This window comes from Notothenia rossii (assembly GCF_949606895.1).
Source record: "Notothenia rossii genome assembly, chromosome: 6".
Classification (NCBI taxonomy): Eukaryota; Metazoa; Chordata; class Actinopteri; order Perciformes; family Nototheniidae; genus Notothenia; species Notothenia rossii.
This window is the reverse complement of record NC_136909.1, coordinates 71,929,747-71,945,708: the sequence shown is the minus strand read 5'-3', so window position 1 is coordinate 71,945,708 and position 15,962 is coordinate 71,929,747. Positions and strand designations below refer to the sequence as shown.

General features: G+C 40.8%; 1 protein-coding gene across 20 annotated transcripts in view; it reads right to left on the bottom strand.

Annotated features, from left to right (window-relative positions):
* dst (dystonin) overlaps positions 1-15,962 on the bottom strand; it is a 105,049-nt gene that overhangs the window by 8,514 nt on the left and 80,573 nt on the right. For all 20 annotated transcript variants that reach the window (XM_079686945.1, XM_079686928.1, XM_079686944.1 and 17 more), the window contains 27 exons: positions 15,779-15,863; positions 14,940-15,181; positions 14,631-14,837; positions 14,357-14,476; positions 14,123-14,230; positions 13,801-14,019; positions 13,514-13,717; positions 13,029-13,260; positions 12,336-12,562; positions 10,910-11,032; positions 10,703-10,804; positions 10,004-10,105; positions 9,496-9,669; positions 8,675-8,830; positions 8,295-8,492; positions 7,532-7,660; positions 6,659-6,829; positions 5,409-5,564; positions 4,658-4,864; positions 3,745-3,864; positions 2,985-3,154; positions 2,735-2,894; positions 1,650-1,844; positions 1,444-1,572; positions 683-826; positions 348-536; positions 100-229 (listed from right to left, as the gene is read on the bottom strand). In XM_079686945.1, coding sequence (XP_079543071.1) covers positions 100-229; positions 348-536; positions 683-826; positions 1,444-1,572; positions 1,650-1,844; positions 2,735-2,894; positions 2,985-3,154; positions 3,745-3,864; positions 4,658-4,864; positions 5,409-5,564; positions 6,659-6,829; positions 7,532-7,660; positions 8,295-8,492; positions 8,675-8,830; positions 9,496-9,669; positions 10,004-10,105; positions 10,703-10,804; positions 10,910-11,032; positions 12,336-12,562; positions 13,029-13,260; positions 13,514-13,717; positions 13,801-14,019; positions 14,123-14,230; positions 14,357-14,476; positions 14,631-14,837; positions 14,940-15,181; positions 15,779-15,863 — 4,399 coding nt within the window. The remainder of the gene's footprint in view (positions 1-99; positions 230-347; positions 537-682; positions 827-1,443; positions 1,573-1,649; positions 1,845-2,734; positions 2,895-2,984; positions 3,155-3,744; positions 3,865-4,657; positions 4,865-5,408; positions 5,565-6,658; positions 6,830-7,531; positions 7,661-8,294; positions 8,493-8,674; positions 8,831-9,495; positions 9,670-10,003; positions 10,106-10,702; positions 10,805-10,909; positions 11,033-12,335; positions 12,563-13,028; positions 13,261-13,513; positions 13,718-13,800; positions 14,020-14,122; positions 14,231-14,356; positions 14,477-14,630; positions 14,838-14,939; positions 15,182-15,778; positions 15,864-15,962) is intronic.

Here is a 15,962-nt window from a genome sequence, read left to right as displayed (position 1 = left end):
ATGGAGAAGATGAGGATGTGGAGTCACCCTGCAGTGACTAAACAACAGGGCCAGATGGCTCAGGTCACGCTCTCTGAGGGGCATTTATAGGGTACATACTTCCAGTTCTTCCTTTGTCAAGCACAGGGATGTGAGACTGGACAGGGGGCTCCACAGCAGCCTTCCTTTTGTGTGTCTTGGTGATTTTGTCAACATCTGGTTGCTTCCTGGTCATTTCCTCCATGAATGCCTGCAGGGAAAAGCAACAAGTATGGTTCCAGTAAATGTACACTTACAGTCAATAACAACAATCAAGTCGTTTTACTAAATAACAACGCTAGTTCTGTTTATCTACAGCTTTTCTTTACCTGGTGTTCTGCTATGAGGCCTTTGACCTCCTCCAGCTCCTGTGGCAGCAGCTCCTTGTCCTTATCGTTGAGGTTGGTCTCGGCCCACTGGAGCCAGGTCAGCAGATTCTCCAGCAGCTCCTGAGTGGCTAACAGCTCTGAGAGAGCCGTAGCCAGCCGCTTCTGGTGCTGCCGCGCCCACGCCTGCACCTGTAACAGTAACATTAAACACATTGTTCACACTAAATAGAGATACAGCAATTCCTTTCGTGTGATGAGGTATTATATTTAGTGATTTGTGTGGGAAAAGGCTTCAGGAAGTTATACGATAGGCATGTATGCAGCTGTGCACTGACCTCTTCAAGACGAGCTTTAATGATGGTGTTCCAGTGTTTGATGGTTGTGATAGAGTCTGGATGGCAGATGATCAGAATAGCTTCCCCCAGACTGGTTGCTTTATTTAGAGCCACTCGTTTCTCCTCAAGTTTCTTGATGAACTCCTTAAAAATAGCAAATGGGTACAAGATTAGATTTCTATCTGGATTCTCTTTGGCAAACTTAAAAGGAAGCACTGCTCATGACGTTTTCATTGTTGGAGATAATAGTGACCTCCTCAGGGAAGTTGTTCCAGAGTGGAGGGCCCTAAAAGATAAGGTCACACTTGGTGCTCAGCACAGATAGCTGTCAGAGCCTATTTATCTACAATGCTGGATTGTGGGAATGAAATATAACATCTACTAACAAACTGTTTATTCAAGCAACCTTCTACTTATTTATACAAATAGTTGTCACCACAATAAACCATATTTAATTTCGTCTTAATGTACATTATTTAATTTCATATTCTGTTCTAGTACATATCATATTCTATTTACATGTATACAGACTTCTTGCATAATATTTTTTTTGTATTTTTGTATCTTATTATATATGCTGCATTGTTGGAGGAGCTCAGGTCAGAAGAATTTCATTGCCATTTCTACACTGTAGCTTATATGACAATAAAACCTTTGAATCTTGATAACCTGAAAAGATGCCAGCATGTGAACGGTATTAATTAATTTAGTCATAAAAAGTTTCGTTTGAGAGGGAAAAATAGAAATATTTGCATGCTTGCCTTGTGTTGTTCGATAAGCGTCTGCAGCGCCTCCTCGTCATCAGGCAGGCTGCCATGGAAACGCAGACTCTGCTCGGCCTCGGCCAGCCACTCCAGCAGGATGTGAACGGTGGAGTGAAACTCCTCAGCCTGCGGCGAGAGGACAAACATCAGCCAGCTCTCAGACACACTCTGCCTTCTACGTACCAACAGTAGCTCCGCAGTACCTGGCACAGCGCCTGCTCCAGCCGCGCCTGCTTGGACACCGACAGGCTGCACACCGTCTCCCAGCGGGTGCTCAACTCCTGCATCTGCACCTTCACCCAGGACGAGTCATCGTGGCTGATGTCCGTCAGATCCCTGGCTGAACGTTTGAGGGCCTGAACGCTGACCGTCCTCTTTCCCAACTCCTTCTGGAATACCTGCAGCGACCAATCAGAGAAGGACACAGTCAAACTACATGAACCCATATACAACATACATTATACAAGTTTAATATGTGTGTATTTAAAGCTCTATATATACAGTCTACGCATTCAAGCAAGCGTATGTTTTTACACTTTTTACTGTAATAACAGTTGCTTTTCAAAGTTTCAATATTAAGTCACGTATAACATACAAAGAAAAGGAAACTGAGCTGTGAGGACATAAATATCAAAATAAAAATCCCAACAGAAAATGTAGATCTTTGTCATCCAGCATTAAACAAACGCATGATTCACACAATGGAGAAGAGAAGATATAGGCATAATTAAAGTAAAACTTAAATCAAACTCAAATAAATCCGTTTTTCTGGAACAGCAACAAACGACCACCCCTTAGCATGTCTTATTCAATTTGGCAAGAGAAAAGTTAAGAGTACACCTAATCTTTTACACTTTAAAAAAGTAAAGAACATACAGTATATGATCCATAAGTAATGAGAGGGAAGTAAAAGTGCTTCTCGCTATTTATTATTTAAATTAAAAAGTCCAGAGGGAAATTGTGCTAATGGATTACAAAAATCTAATTCAAAAGTTCACAGATGTTAGTGCATTAGAAAACAGAAGTACTTCCATTGCCGATGTAGTGGAGTTATAACTTGTTCTTTATACTAAACTTCAAAGAACAAGGACTTTGAATGGATAGGCATTACAATGCTAGCTCTCTTGTGATGTAAATATGAGTCAAACCCTGGTGTGGTTTAAGTGCTCTTTATTTTCTATTGTGATAATAAACTATGAGTGATAAAAGGAAAGGGTGGGGTCAGTGCAGCAGCGAAAACTTTTATGCTTCTGAAGTTTGCGTTGCTGTGGTCTGCTCTTGTTCCTACCTTGTGGGTGTCTATCAGGTTGAGGACCAGGTCTATGTCTCCGTGTACGGGCTGGTCCTCAGCCAGCTGAGGCTCCACCCTGTACAGCCAATCAATGAGAGCCTGGAGAGCGTCTGTAAACTGTCCCGAGAACAACAGGGCCTCCTCAAGCTTGTTTTGTCTGCGAGAGAGCACAGATCAATCACAGTGAATGAAGAATCTCTTATAATCTAATTGTTATTAAAACATATGCAGGAAAATTATTTCTTACCTTTCTACTGACTTGCCACAAACAGTGTCCCATTTGTCCCTCAGCTCACTCAGCATGTCGTCAAGCTTCTGGTTGTCATCTTGCAGGGAGGTCTTATCTTTCAGGGCCCGTCCTGTCCGAGTGGTGGTGTCGTACACTGAGTGTTTGCTGCCAACAGCTTTTTGGAACTCCTGCGTATGAGAAATACTGTCATCAAAACACTGCTACCTCCAAAACAATAATTAAAAGGGTTTTAAATGAAAAAGCTGTGAAGTGAAAAGTCAAATTCACTGGATTGTTTTAAATGACATGCTTTAGATGTGCTGGGTTACAGTGAACCTTCTCAGCTTTTTCTTCCTTCTACTGTAGGCAGTATCCTAATCTGTGTGTGTTGTAAGATTAAGGAGACAGTATTCTGTGAGGGAAACCCAGAAAGGGGTCAAAAATTAAGAGTCACTGGGATTAAGAGTATCCAAAAGCATTTGTTCCATCCAGGGATTATGTAGGATTAGCGCAATATCCCCGCATACAGTAACACTGCAGAGAGAACAAGAGGGGAGTGGGTGGGGTATAACGCGGGTGAATGCACGACTGATGCTTTTTGTGGATACTGTATTTCCAATAAATATTTTTTGCAGTTAGAATTGCTGCTTCCAACTCCCACATACTCATACTGTCTAATTATTCTGACTTGTGTCGGTTAAATGAATGAAACTCTATCGTCAAAGGGGGCTGCTTATTTTAACTGTAACTAAATCATCATAAAACAATGCTTTGTCACCTTGTGCTGCGCCAGCTGCGTCTTAATTTTGTCTGGATCGTTTGCAATTTCCACTTCTGAGTCCAAAGTCTTCTCAGATTCGTCGAGCCACTCCATCAGTTTATTCCACGTCTCATGGAACTAAAGAAACAAACAATGCATTTAAAAAAAGGTATGATGTCAATTGATTTATGGCAGTGTTCTGTTCAAACAGGAAAGGCTCACATTAATAAAACACTGTAATAAGCTCCAGCCAGAAAATGATCAGGTTTGATATCGTATTTCCAGATCTTTCCAATAACAATGAAACATATCCTCACAGCAGTGAAACAAAGCCAGAGATGGCAAAAGTACACACATCCTTAACTCAAGTAGAAGCACAGATACTCGTGTTTAAAAATACTCTGGTAAAAGTAGAAGTACTGAGCATACTTCTTTACTCAAGTAAAAGTAAAGAAGTATGGGCTTCCAAATGTACTTAAGTAAAAAGTACCAATAACTACCAACTGTTTTAAAGAGTAACTGACCTCTAATAATAATAATATTAATAGAACAATAATGTCATTTTTAGCTAATGAATGTTTCGATGCTGAACAATGGCAAAATTACAAAGTTTTCTTCTTTAGAGAAGACCAGGAAATGATGGATAAACGGATCGTGTTCAAATCAATAGGCACGCAATGACTCTAAATAATAATGATCACGCCACCAAACGTAGATTAAAGCTAAAGTAACAAACCTGTTTTGAAAATGTAAGAAGTAGAAGGTACAGGTATTTGTGTTCAAAAAGTAAAAAGTCGTATAAGTAGTGGAGTAAAGTACTGATACCAGAAAAATTTACTTAAGTACAGTAACGAAGTATTTGTACTCCACTACTTCCCACCTCTGAACGAAGCTGATTTCAAACCCCTGAATGAATACTATAGAACAGTACCTGTTTGGCCCTCTTCCTGGCGTCGTCCAGCAGGCGGCCTCGCTCCACAGACCGCTGCACCAGCTTCTCCCAGCGGCCCTGCACGCTCAGCAGCAGGTTCTTGATCAGCACCACATCCTGTTTCTGGCTGAAGTACTTCAGGTGTGTTCCTGTCTTGTCCAGTTCAATGATGTGTTCCCTGTGGGAGTTCACCTCTGTCACAAACACCTGCACGGCACACAGAGGAGAGAGGGGGTTAGTTCAGTTGTTATAATACCAAAAGAGGAAACAGGCTTTTTAATTGACAGCAGAGTTATTGATCGGCTAATGAGCTTTGTTCTGAATGAACAAACAGTGTGGAGTCATTACATTGATGTTGGCTTGATGACAAGGAAAATGAAACTGCCCTTTTGTATATGACACTGATATTATGTATATATAATATCCTGCTTTATATTTTGTAACTGAACATTTATAATTCAACATGTATATTTTCTACTTTTTTTATCGCTATTTTATTGCTATTGAGATGACATTTTGAAATGTTGATTTCTCGTCTTTTAATTGTTATTGTACAATGCCATGTCTTTTAATGCTGCTGCAACACAAAAATGGCCCAACTTGGGATCAATACAGTACTTCTTATCTTATCTTAGATTAAAGCATGGAATTGCATAAAAATGTGTCCACTTAGAATCACAGCAATCATTTCATAATTATACATATGTAATAATTCAAGGCTGTGAAACCCTCCTCTCTGCACAAGCAATACCTTATGCTCATCAATCTGAAACATGATGGTGTCCATGATAAGGGAGGCGGAGGAAACCATGTTCAGTGTCTGCTCGGCCTGAGTGAGCCAGTTGATGAAGTCTTGCAGAGAGTTATGGAAATCCGTGGCCAGCGTCAAGGCTTCCTCTAGTTTCACCTGCAGAAACAACACATCGTCAGGATTTATGCACAGACATGGAAACAATCCTGTCGTCTGGTCGCACTAATATCATCCATATCCTGCTGCTGAAAACAAACCGCTTGGTTGCCACAACACTAGATAAAAAGGAGTGGAAAAAAACTATTACACTTCAATTGTGCCGAACATGACCTCTAATTACACAGAGGAAGTTAACATCTCTGGAGAGGTGGTGGTGGAGCAGGAGGGGAATGACGAGCTTTTAATTCAATGAGGGAAACATCCATTTGTTACAGCCAAGGCCACTGGCTCATCACGTGGCTGTAAATGGTAATGACATTACGAACCTGCAGAGAGTTATTGGTAATAATGCTTCATAAAGCAAGAGAGAGGTTAATAGACTCTACTTACGCTATTATTTGAATAAACTATTTTATGCTTGGCAAACGTGTTTGTGCTCACTAGACTGTGGAAGTCTCACATTGCTGAAGAGAGTGTGGGCCAGCAGCTGCAAGTCTGTGTGGCTCTAAGATTTACCCGACTCTATATTTCTGGGAACAGGACCAAAGTAAATAGGTAGAAAAAGCAAAAATGTTACAGCAAACTTTCAAGACGACAGAATATACTGTAAGGAGCTCCATATCTGGATAGAGAGCGGTTGGAGGAGGGGGTAAAGAGAGAAGCTTATTCTTTAAGCCATTTTATATGAGGATGTTTATTTATCGTAGCAAAAAAAGTGAGAAAATGTCACAAGGGAATAACATCAATACGATTTCCACAAGAACAACATAGTGACCGATGACTTTTAGTTTTCTTGATTAGCACTATTATTCATTGTTTGCATTTGACAAGTCTTCACTGTAACAGACCACAGTTGTTCCACACTGACTCAGAGCGCTCTGATCTACAGTGTAACCACATCCTTTGTGTCTGTGCCAGCACGCCACGTCATTTACACCATTCATTATCAGCACCGGGATTACAGGCTCATAAATACAGAGTCATAGCTCAAGTGTGTGTCAGCGATCTCTCACTGGGGATCTACAGTAGGAATAGTTAAGCTGACAACAGTGAAGCCCTATATGTCTTCGCCACAACTCTCCACTGCATACCTTTCTCTCAGCGACCTTCCCCTGCACGGCGTCCCATTTGTCCTTTAGGTTGGCGAGGTCCTGTTCTGTGTTGCTGTCCGGACCCTCGGGTGTTATGGCAAGCAGCTGTTGACCCTTGTTCATCAACTCCTGATACAGATCCTCCTTCACCTCCAAGGCAGAACACAACTCCTGCAAGAAAACATGACATAATGACACGAGGGAAGCCATTGTCAAAGATAATGAATTATAGCTCTTATAGAAATGTATTTATTAGGATAAACCCCTTGAGATGAACCATCTCGTTTTCAAGGGGGTCCCGACAAAAGCAACGTCTTACATACATACATGAACAAAATAACAAAAAGCAAAGCATGACAAACAAGGACAAACCACGTACAGTCTGTTAAGTCAAATTCATGAAGTAATACATACAATCATTATCTGCTTCAGTGTTAGATAGAACGGGAGGATCTGAATGCTGTGTAAGTAATTGGTTAATGCACAATATTTATTTCACTTTATATTTCTAGTACAAAAATGCTGTGAAAATAACACTCTTAGAGGAAAGGTTCCCACAACTAATGCCTTTGTTTTTGGCCCCCTCATTACTAAAGCTCCTTCAGGGGGCGTTTGTTGTGAAAGTGTCTCCTCCATTAAAGAAAGAGGAAAACAAAGGAGGGAAAACATTCCTAAATTCATTATAGTCAGACGTGGCGAAATCAATTCGACACGCTTTAAAAGGCTCTGTGTCATGTTCGGCAGGGGGATGCAAGCAGTGTATTTTGCAATGTCATTTAATTTTCACACTTCAGATAAAACACAGAAAAGACATCGTCGTCTCCTTCCAAGCCTGCTATCTGTATGCAGCCTTTCATAATGTTAAACACATACCAGATGGGCGTTAAGCTGCTCCCGGGCCGTGTCTGGTAAGCCTCCCACAGCCTTTGATGCCAACAGCTGACGTTCTGTGTCTTTCAGCCATTGCTGCATATCTTCTATCTCACCATGGAAACCTTGGGCCTACAACACAATACAACCTGAGTCAGGACAAAAGGTGTCACGCACATTCATTGTTAGCATCCCATGGGTGAGAGGAGGATGTCTGAGTTATTAATTCCTCACATTCATTAGCAGTAGTAGTGGGTTTTTGCGGTATTCAGCAGTATAAACTAAGACATTTAATTAAATAAAGCATTTGATAAGAAATTCAATAATTAGAAAGTGTCACTTTTATTTAAAATAAACTGTTAAAATGGTTGAACTTTTAAAGCTCACCGAATAACAAATAAATAAGAATACATATATATTCTTTTTTGGCATTTTTTCTGATAAGAACACCTTTCTTTAAAACCTGGTCAAGATTAAGTGTTATGTAAAACAACATTCTTAACATTCAAAAAAACATATTTATGTTTCCCTTATCCCCCCTGACATCAAAGCATGCTGCTAAAGGTCAAAGTTATTAATATAAACTCCACAGGATAAAAAAAAGGAATAAGGAGGGGGCAGAGAGAGGGATCACTCCTCCAAAAACAATGTATGACTTTCACATAGCTTCCTTGCTACCCTGGGATAAAATAATCAATCATGGCTTATTAAACATCGAATAATGACATGAAGGTGATTTAAGTTACAGCGAAAGTATTTATCATACCTGAAGCAGAGCGCTCTTGAGTTGTAGCTTCCTCTGATCCGTCTTCTCCAGGATTTCTTCCCACCGCTGGTTCAGGTTCTCCAGTTTGCTCTGCAGGCTAGAAGCTTCCTCTCCAGCGCTCAACTCCACCAGGTCTTTACCGGCCTTATTGACCGTCTCGACCGTCGCCTTGTGAGCAGACACATCATTCTGTAGAACCTGTGGAGATAAAACAGCCAAAAGAAATTAGATACTGGGTGGACGGATCTGAAAGACACATTTAAATCTACATGGGTAAAAGGTCATTTTGGAACAAACAATAGAGGGCGATACATCCACTGCCTCTTTGATGTTTTTCTGATGCTCATTTACAAATACATGAATTTGCACTTTTGCCGTACATGATGCTTGGCGAGCTCGATCTCCACGGCTTTGGGGTCTCCTCCAGTCTTCCTCTGGTCACTGAGCAGCTCCTCGGTGTGGCTCATCCAGGCCAGCAGCTCGTCCAGTGCGTGCTGGAACTGACCCAGAGCCAGCAGGCCTCCCTCCAGTTTGTGCTGAATTAACAACAGATTAAACCATTATATATTACAGCGCGTGAAAGCACTGGCATGTAAACATTACAAAATATTCCATGGATCCATAGTTGAGTCTGTTTTTAATCCAAGAGTAGGATCTCTTAATGTCATACAAATGTCATTCATAGAGAGTTGCATACTGTATCTAAACAGCGTATAGGCCTTTTAATTCACTTTTGAAAATGTATCTTCATACTGTACAATGGCTTTCATATAATATCTACTAAAATTATACAGTTTCAAAATGTGATTTTGGTTTATTTATTTTTCCTTATGCTTGCCAGGTTATTTAAACTGTTTCTTGTATTTTATAACTGTCTTCTATGTGTAGATTTAAAGCAGTTTGTAACACTGGTTTGTCAGTGTTGTTATTTGGTTTTCAGTCATGTTTGTTGGTCTGTTTGTCTGAATGTTAGCGGGATAACAAAACAAATACTGACCTGATTTTAACTAAACCTGTTGGAAGGGTGTACCGTAGGCCAAATAAGAACCTATTAAATGTTGAATCCTGGGGCAGGTGCACAAAATCCGCTCTACCATTGCTAATACAATTATTTAAAGCGCATATTGCCCCATTAAAGATTACATTCATTACATAAAGTGCGTGCATAAAGCTTCCCCTCTACATGTGTCCCTTTCCCGACCTGTCGGCTGATGATCTTCTCGTCGAGGTTGTCCCAGAGCATTTTGAGCTCAGACATTGGCTCCTGGATGGCCAATCGGTCGGCCTCCTCCGTCACCTTCTTCAGCAGGAGACCGGCCTGGTGGTTCAGGCGCTCCATCTCGATCTGCAGCTGGTACGCCTCTCCTTTGAACTCCTGGAACATACAGTGGTACAACCCAACCAGTCAACAGAAATACAAAAGCTTTTTGGACAATACATCCAAACCCGGCTATGCTCTTTCAAGCATTAAGGACAATGTGACAACTTTATGAAGCAGAGATTTAATACAAACTGGGGAAGGTATGAATCATGATATTAATACAGCTGTGGTTATGGCAGAGACTCTGTAGCACTGAGTACAGGAGTAAAGTTAGATATAAATACATAGGACATAGCAGAAGGGAATTATAGAAATATCCTGCTGTTAATTATTTATACAAAATTACTTTTTGTTTAAATAATTAGCAGCAGGATATTTGAGACTTTACCTTGTGCTCTACAATCTGCTGCTTGACAGTTTCCAGGTCTGTGCCGACGGGTGACATTGAATCCAGTTTGCCCTCCAGAATATCCACCCAGTCAAACATACCCTGTGAACAGGGTGGGAAACCATTGTTACTGAGAGAAAACAGCCTTAGTGCACACACAGGGAGTCATGTTTCACATCTAGTGTCATGTTAAGCACCGATACAATTGGTCTGAAGTAAATAGTATCATAGTAACAAAGTATGCAAACAAACAAAACAATTAGAAAGAAGCTCTTCTCTTGAATACATTTTAAAGGTGTGTTTTCAGTCAAACTAAAATAGTCTTAGAGAGGACTTTTTCTTTCAAACCAAGAAAAGAGTTCATACACATGAGAAGAAGTTTGAGCAAAATAAAGCGAAGCGCTGTGGTTGGTGTTTATTGTTTCAAATTTAAAAAGGTCTCTCATAAAATGTATCACTTCATCAAGGGCAATAAAAGAAGGGTTTTACAATCTGGCTGGCTCCTTGTGTGTGTTTAACTCTAAAGTGCATGTGCACGTCTCCATTACCAATTCTATAATTAGTCATACAATAAAAACAAATAACAGTAATGAAAAAGTGGTATGAGTCACATGAAGATTCAGGGTAATTTCAGAAGCCTTACTCTGTATTTTTTCAGAGAATTCTTTAAAAGACACAGTGAAGGAGTGATCATAGTACCTGCAGGCCGTCCTGAAACTGCACGGCAGCCTGCATGGCTTCTTCCAGCCTCTCTACTCTCTCCTTCCAAGTCTTATTCAGATTTTCCCACGCTGAGTTCACCTGGAAAAATGATCGGGTAACTTTACCATAAGCCATGTGTAACCACAGAAAACAGCATAGACAGTTAGAAGGAAAACTCTGCTGCTTTGGAATGTCCTCTAGTACCTCATCAAGACTTTTCTTTATCACAGGTTTATCAGGTTCCCCGCAGGCAGTCATGAGCTCTTCACCCTGTGCTCGAACCACTTCAAGCTCCTCTTGCAGCCCATCGATCTCCTCTTTAAATCCCTGTCGAAAAAAGAAGCAGTTGTTAAACCTAAGAAATGCTCCATCACTCTTAATCACCCATTCGTTTTTTCATTCAATGATTTGACTCAAGGAGAGCCACATGCAGAGAAACATACAAAAGGCTGGGCCCCTCAGGTATATTGCCTCATAAGTTAAGTTATAAGTTAACATAATCAATCAAATGTAGAACAAATTATGCTTGATACTTGAATGTGCTTCATCACAGCTTTCCATAGGGTTTCATTTTTGGTGGCAGCTCATTCCTTAAAACAGAAACCCCAGATTGCTTATAATAAGGGGAAATAGGAAGGGTCTATTTCAGGCTTGTTATGTAAATCAGTTATTGCGCTTATTTTAAATCAACTAAGATTTGTTTGAAAATGTTTTCAACTTTATATGACAGAATTTATTTGAAAAGTGGGCTTCTTAAAACATTAATACTGTATAATGTATATATTTAAGAAGCATATTCCATTATACTTTTAGAATTTGCTGCAGGCCAATTCAAAATGGATCACGGGCCGCATTTGGCCCCCGGGCCGTAGTTTGGACATCTCTGATTTAACCTGTTAAGCCCTGAGCCTGTTTTCAGGTCTCAGGCTCGAAAATGACATTCCCAGAACAAATGACCATATCTTCCCTTCTAAAAGGGGAATATTAATAATATTTGTTCTCAAAGTAGGTTACATCTGTGAGTTGGATTTAGAAGTGTCAGAATCAATATAGATGTTTTTTATTTTAAAGTAAATTCAGATGGAACACAGTAAAACATTTGTAATTATAGTGTCCGTCCAAAACCCATTAATCATAGTAAATACCACTCTTGAATGATGGGATAGTAGACTAAAAGCTTTAGGAATCCAAACTATAACATATAATAAGTACCCTGTATCAAGATTGATGCAAAACAAGTTTGCTTCCCCTGTCGCGAGTTCTGATCGCTCAGTGATGATACTAAAAACCTATATAATCTGTGGAATCTCAGCTTTAATCTGATAGCTTGTATGTGTAGTTACGATAAGTAATAAGGGTATTTTTACCTTGAGTTCTGTGCTAAGTGCGTTAGCATTTTTTCGCTCAGGGCTTATTTAGACGCTTCTTGTGAGACTTGTGTTTTGTTTCGGTAAAAATGGTTCTTATCTTCAGTTAGCTGAGTTTCTAACCCATTAAGTGAGTATGACACATTAATAGGTTTTTAAATGTTAAGAAGCCCTGAGAGACACAGTTTCTTGAAAAAACTACACGCCGGACCCGGATTAGGGTACTCTCGGGTTTAACAGGTGAACTCCTAGGATCTGTCTACCTCCACAAACTCCTGCTGCTGTTTGACGACAGAGGGATCGACCCCGGGCTCCTCCAGCTCTCGCAGCAGGTCCTGGCTGTCTTTGATGGTGGCGATGAGAGCGCAGTGGTCGCACCAGAACTTGTCGGCCAGGTCCATCACATCCAGCAGCTTGACCTCCCGCTCCTCCAGTAGAGCCTGGATGTCGCTCCAGAGGAACACCATCTGGTCCAGTTTGTCTTGTACAACTTGTGTGGCAGGAAAGGAATATAGAATAAATCAATGAATGAAATAAAAAAATGTGATACTAACAGAATACCACAGATATCAGCATGTATTCCTCGGCTGAGTGCTGGGGAGCACAGCTGAGAGAACACACACATTTAATGAGAAACAGTTTGGTCTCCGTTTATTGCTTTGATTTTTTATTGCAACTAAAACTAAGAAAGGCATTCCCATTAAAGTCACACCTGGAGGAAAGCTTTGTGCAATTCAGTAAACAAAAATGCTGACTCAAAACTCAAGCTAAGATCTTGAGTCAAGGATTTTAACCAAAGAGTTTGCATGTTTTGATTGGAGGAGAATTATAGGTCTGGTCTGCGATGTTGAGCAGTATATCTCAATGTTTTTCCAACTTTTGACCTGTTTATTGTGCTATTTGTCTTTGTGACTCTTGCATTCATCCCATAGCCTGTTATGGAAGAAAATGCATACCTTTGGCAGAGATATCCTTATCTGCTCCTTCAGATCTTGCAATCATCTCCTCGCCACGCTGCTTCAGTGTGTCATAAGAGGGCTGCAGTTTCTCCAAATCCACAGAGACAGCTTTAGTTTCCGTAATCTGCTCTCTGATCTTTTCCACCTCCACTGAGATGGATGGAGGCTGCCGCAGGCGCTCGGCGATCCGTTCCAGGGATTCCAACATTGGTTCTATTTTATCATGGAACTGGTGGAGGACGAGGAGACGAAGTACTTCAGTTTGTTATTAAAACCTTATATTGTAACATCTCTGAAGAAAGCTGGGACAATGTTTAGCTAACATGTTACAGAAATACAATTAATGTACAACAAGACATTATCATAAATCCTATTGGTCAAATCTTCTAAACGTAACTTTATTATAACATGACATTGAAAGTACATTTGCTTATCTTATATATAAAAGCAACACAAATATAGGTAATTTAACTGCTCCTCACCTGGGTTGATTTGGAGGTGGCTTCATCCAGAGCCGCCGCTCTCTCCTTGACGTCTGCCTTGAGTTTGGTGTAAAGTTTGTCAGTCGCTGTGTACTTCTCTCTGATGGGCACTCCCTCCACCGGGCTAAGTTCAAGAAGCTGAGGTCCTGTCTTATTCATCTTGTCGATGTGGGGCTTATGTTCAGAAATCAGCTCTCTCATTTGCTGGGGAAGATAAACAGGAGACATATTTAGTTTTTTATTTCTCAATAATGTGTGTTGAACTGTTGCTCGTATCGGCTTCTTACCCTGAGCTCTTCTTGCTGCTGCCTGAGCGTTTCATACTCGATGGAGGGTCGAGGCAGCTTGCTGAAGGCGCTGACAGTTTCCTGAAGCCAAGGCCACATCTCCTCATAGGTCTCCCAGAACTGACTGGCCAGAGATTGGGCGCGCTCCATCTGAAGAAGGCGCTCCGAGTTCAGCTGACTGACGGTGCCGTACTTCTCCAACAGAGTCTGGGTCCTGGCCTGATTCAAAATCAACAAGAACCTTTAATATCAACCACCTTGAACTGTGTATTAACTAATTATTAACGTCCCACTTCTAAAATAGGAAGTAAAGTGTTTATACCTTCAAGATGTCTTTCTCCTCTGGGTTTTTACTGTTCATGATGGCCTTTCCTGTTTTCACAATATCATCCACTGCATCCTTGTGCCTCATGATGTCCATGGAGAAGATCTGGAAAACCGGTAGAGTGAGTTTGGCTGGACTTTTTTACTAAACAAACCGCTGTGTTTACTGTACTTTGTTCAAATGGAGGCTGTGACTATCCATACACACACATACACAGTTTGATAGACTGACCTTCTGTGCTTGGAGCTGGGCTGTGGTTTGGTCCTGCTCCAGCCTAATCTCGCCCATCGACAGCAACTTCCCCTCAGCTTCGGTCAGCCAGGAGAGCTCAGTGTCAGCCGCCTGTTCAAACTAAAAACCAGAAAAGAGACCTTTATATTTTACAAAGCTGAAAACGATTAGGTCAGCATTAAACAAGGACGTATAGGGTTAATAAGGTTACATTCAATTGAAACAAAATGAGAATGAGAAAAGCTGTTTATTATGAACTGTTTCTCTGGTTTACCTGCTGTGACTTGAGTATCTGAGCATTGATCTGGTCCATCTGCTGGGTGACGGTGTCGCAGACGCCTCTGTACCGCTCATTGTCCTCAGTCACCAGCTTGTTCAGAGCCTCTCGGGTGTGCCAGGGGATCAGATCCAGTAGAGAGCTGCTCAACTCATTCACCTTGTCCATCACAGGTTTCTGGTCTTTGCTCTCGTTCAACAAGGCCTGGATAAGATTACATAAAAAAGCACCAACTTTAGCATAGTGGGCAGAAGCTTACTGAGTAATGACAGTGGTTTCTCTTAATGTTATTGTAGAAACTCCTACCTTCTGCCTTATTTGTGCATGAATGAGCTGCTCGCCCACGGGCTCCTCATCAGCAAAAGCGCTGACCTCAGCCTCTACCTTTTCCAGCCAGGAGCTCAAGTTCTCATGGGTGTTCTGCAGCTTAGCAGAGAGACTCGAAACGCGCTCCAATGTCTTCAAAACGCTGTCACTCATTGAGTTGATCTCAGCATACTTTGTTTTTATTCCATCCAGTTTGCCTTGGATCACCACCACCTCATCACCTATAAATAGAGAGTAAATTATTATATATTAAGTTTTGTATTTCTGCTGTAGTATAGGTAACTACAGTATGCTGTTGGTTCTGCAGAACATAGAGCGGTAGCAATGAGAGTCAGGTAAGCAGTATTACTCATAAATGTAGTCACTGCCATACAATGTAAATGTAAATATTTACTTGTAACATGCAAAAATGACTGACTGATAGCAAATAGTTTGACATTTTTGGCAGAAATGATTAGGCATTTTCTCTTTGGATTGATACTCCACACATATCTGACTGGTTTGCAGTGTACATGCAGGAGCCAGCACCCGTTAGCTTAGCTTAGCATAGAAGCGGGGAAAAGCTAGTCTGGCTGTTTAAAGGTGGCCAAATAGGCACAGTCATTTCCCCAAGAAAGTTATTAACTTGCACAAATAGGAAACTGACGTTCTTTCTGAAAATTAGATTATAGATTATAATAGATTTCAACATTCAGAACTCTGGCCAATACTTTTTAATACACATCATAAGATGTCTGACCTTATTGAGAGAGCGGTTCAACAGTGGACAGAGACACAATTGTTTGAACTGTGATAGGGAGTCATAAAGTCAAACATGCCTGTTGTTTGCTTCAGAAGCTCCATCCCGTTAGCGATGGCTTGGTCAACATTCTTCTTCCTCAACTCAATTTCACTTTGTAGGGCCTAAAAAAGGAAAACACAACCTTAGGAATTCATTGAGAGAGAAAATAAATGTTCAACTGTAAGCAATGATAACACACAAACAATAAAGTGATTGATAGA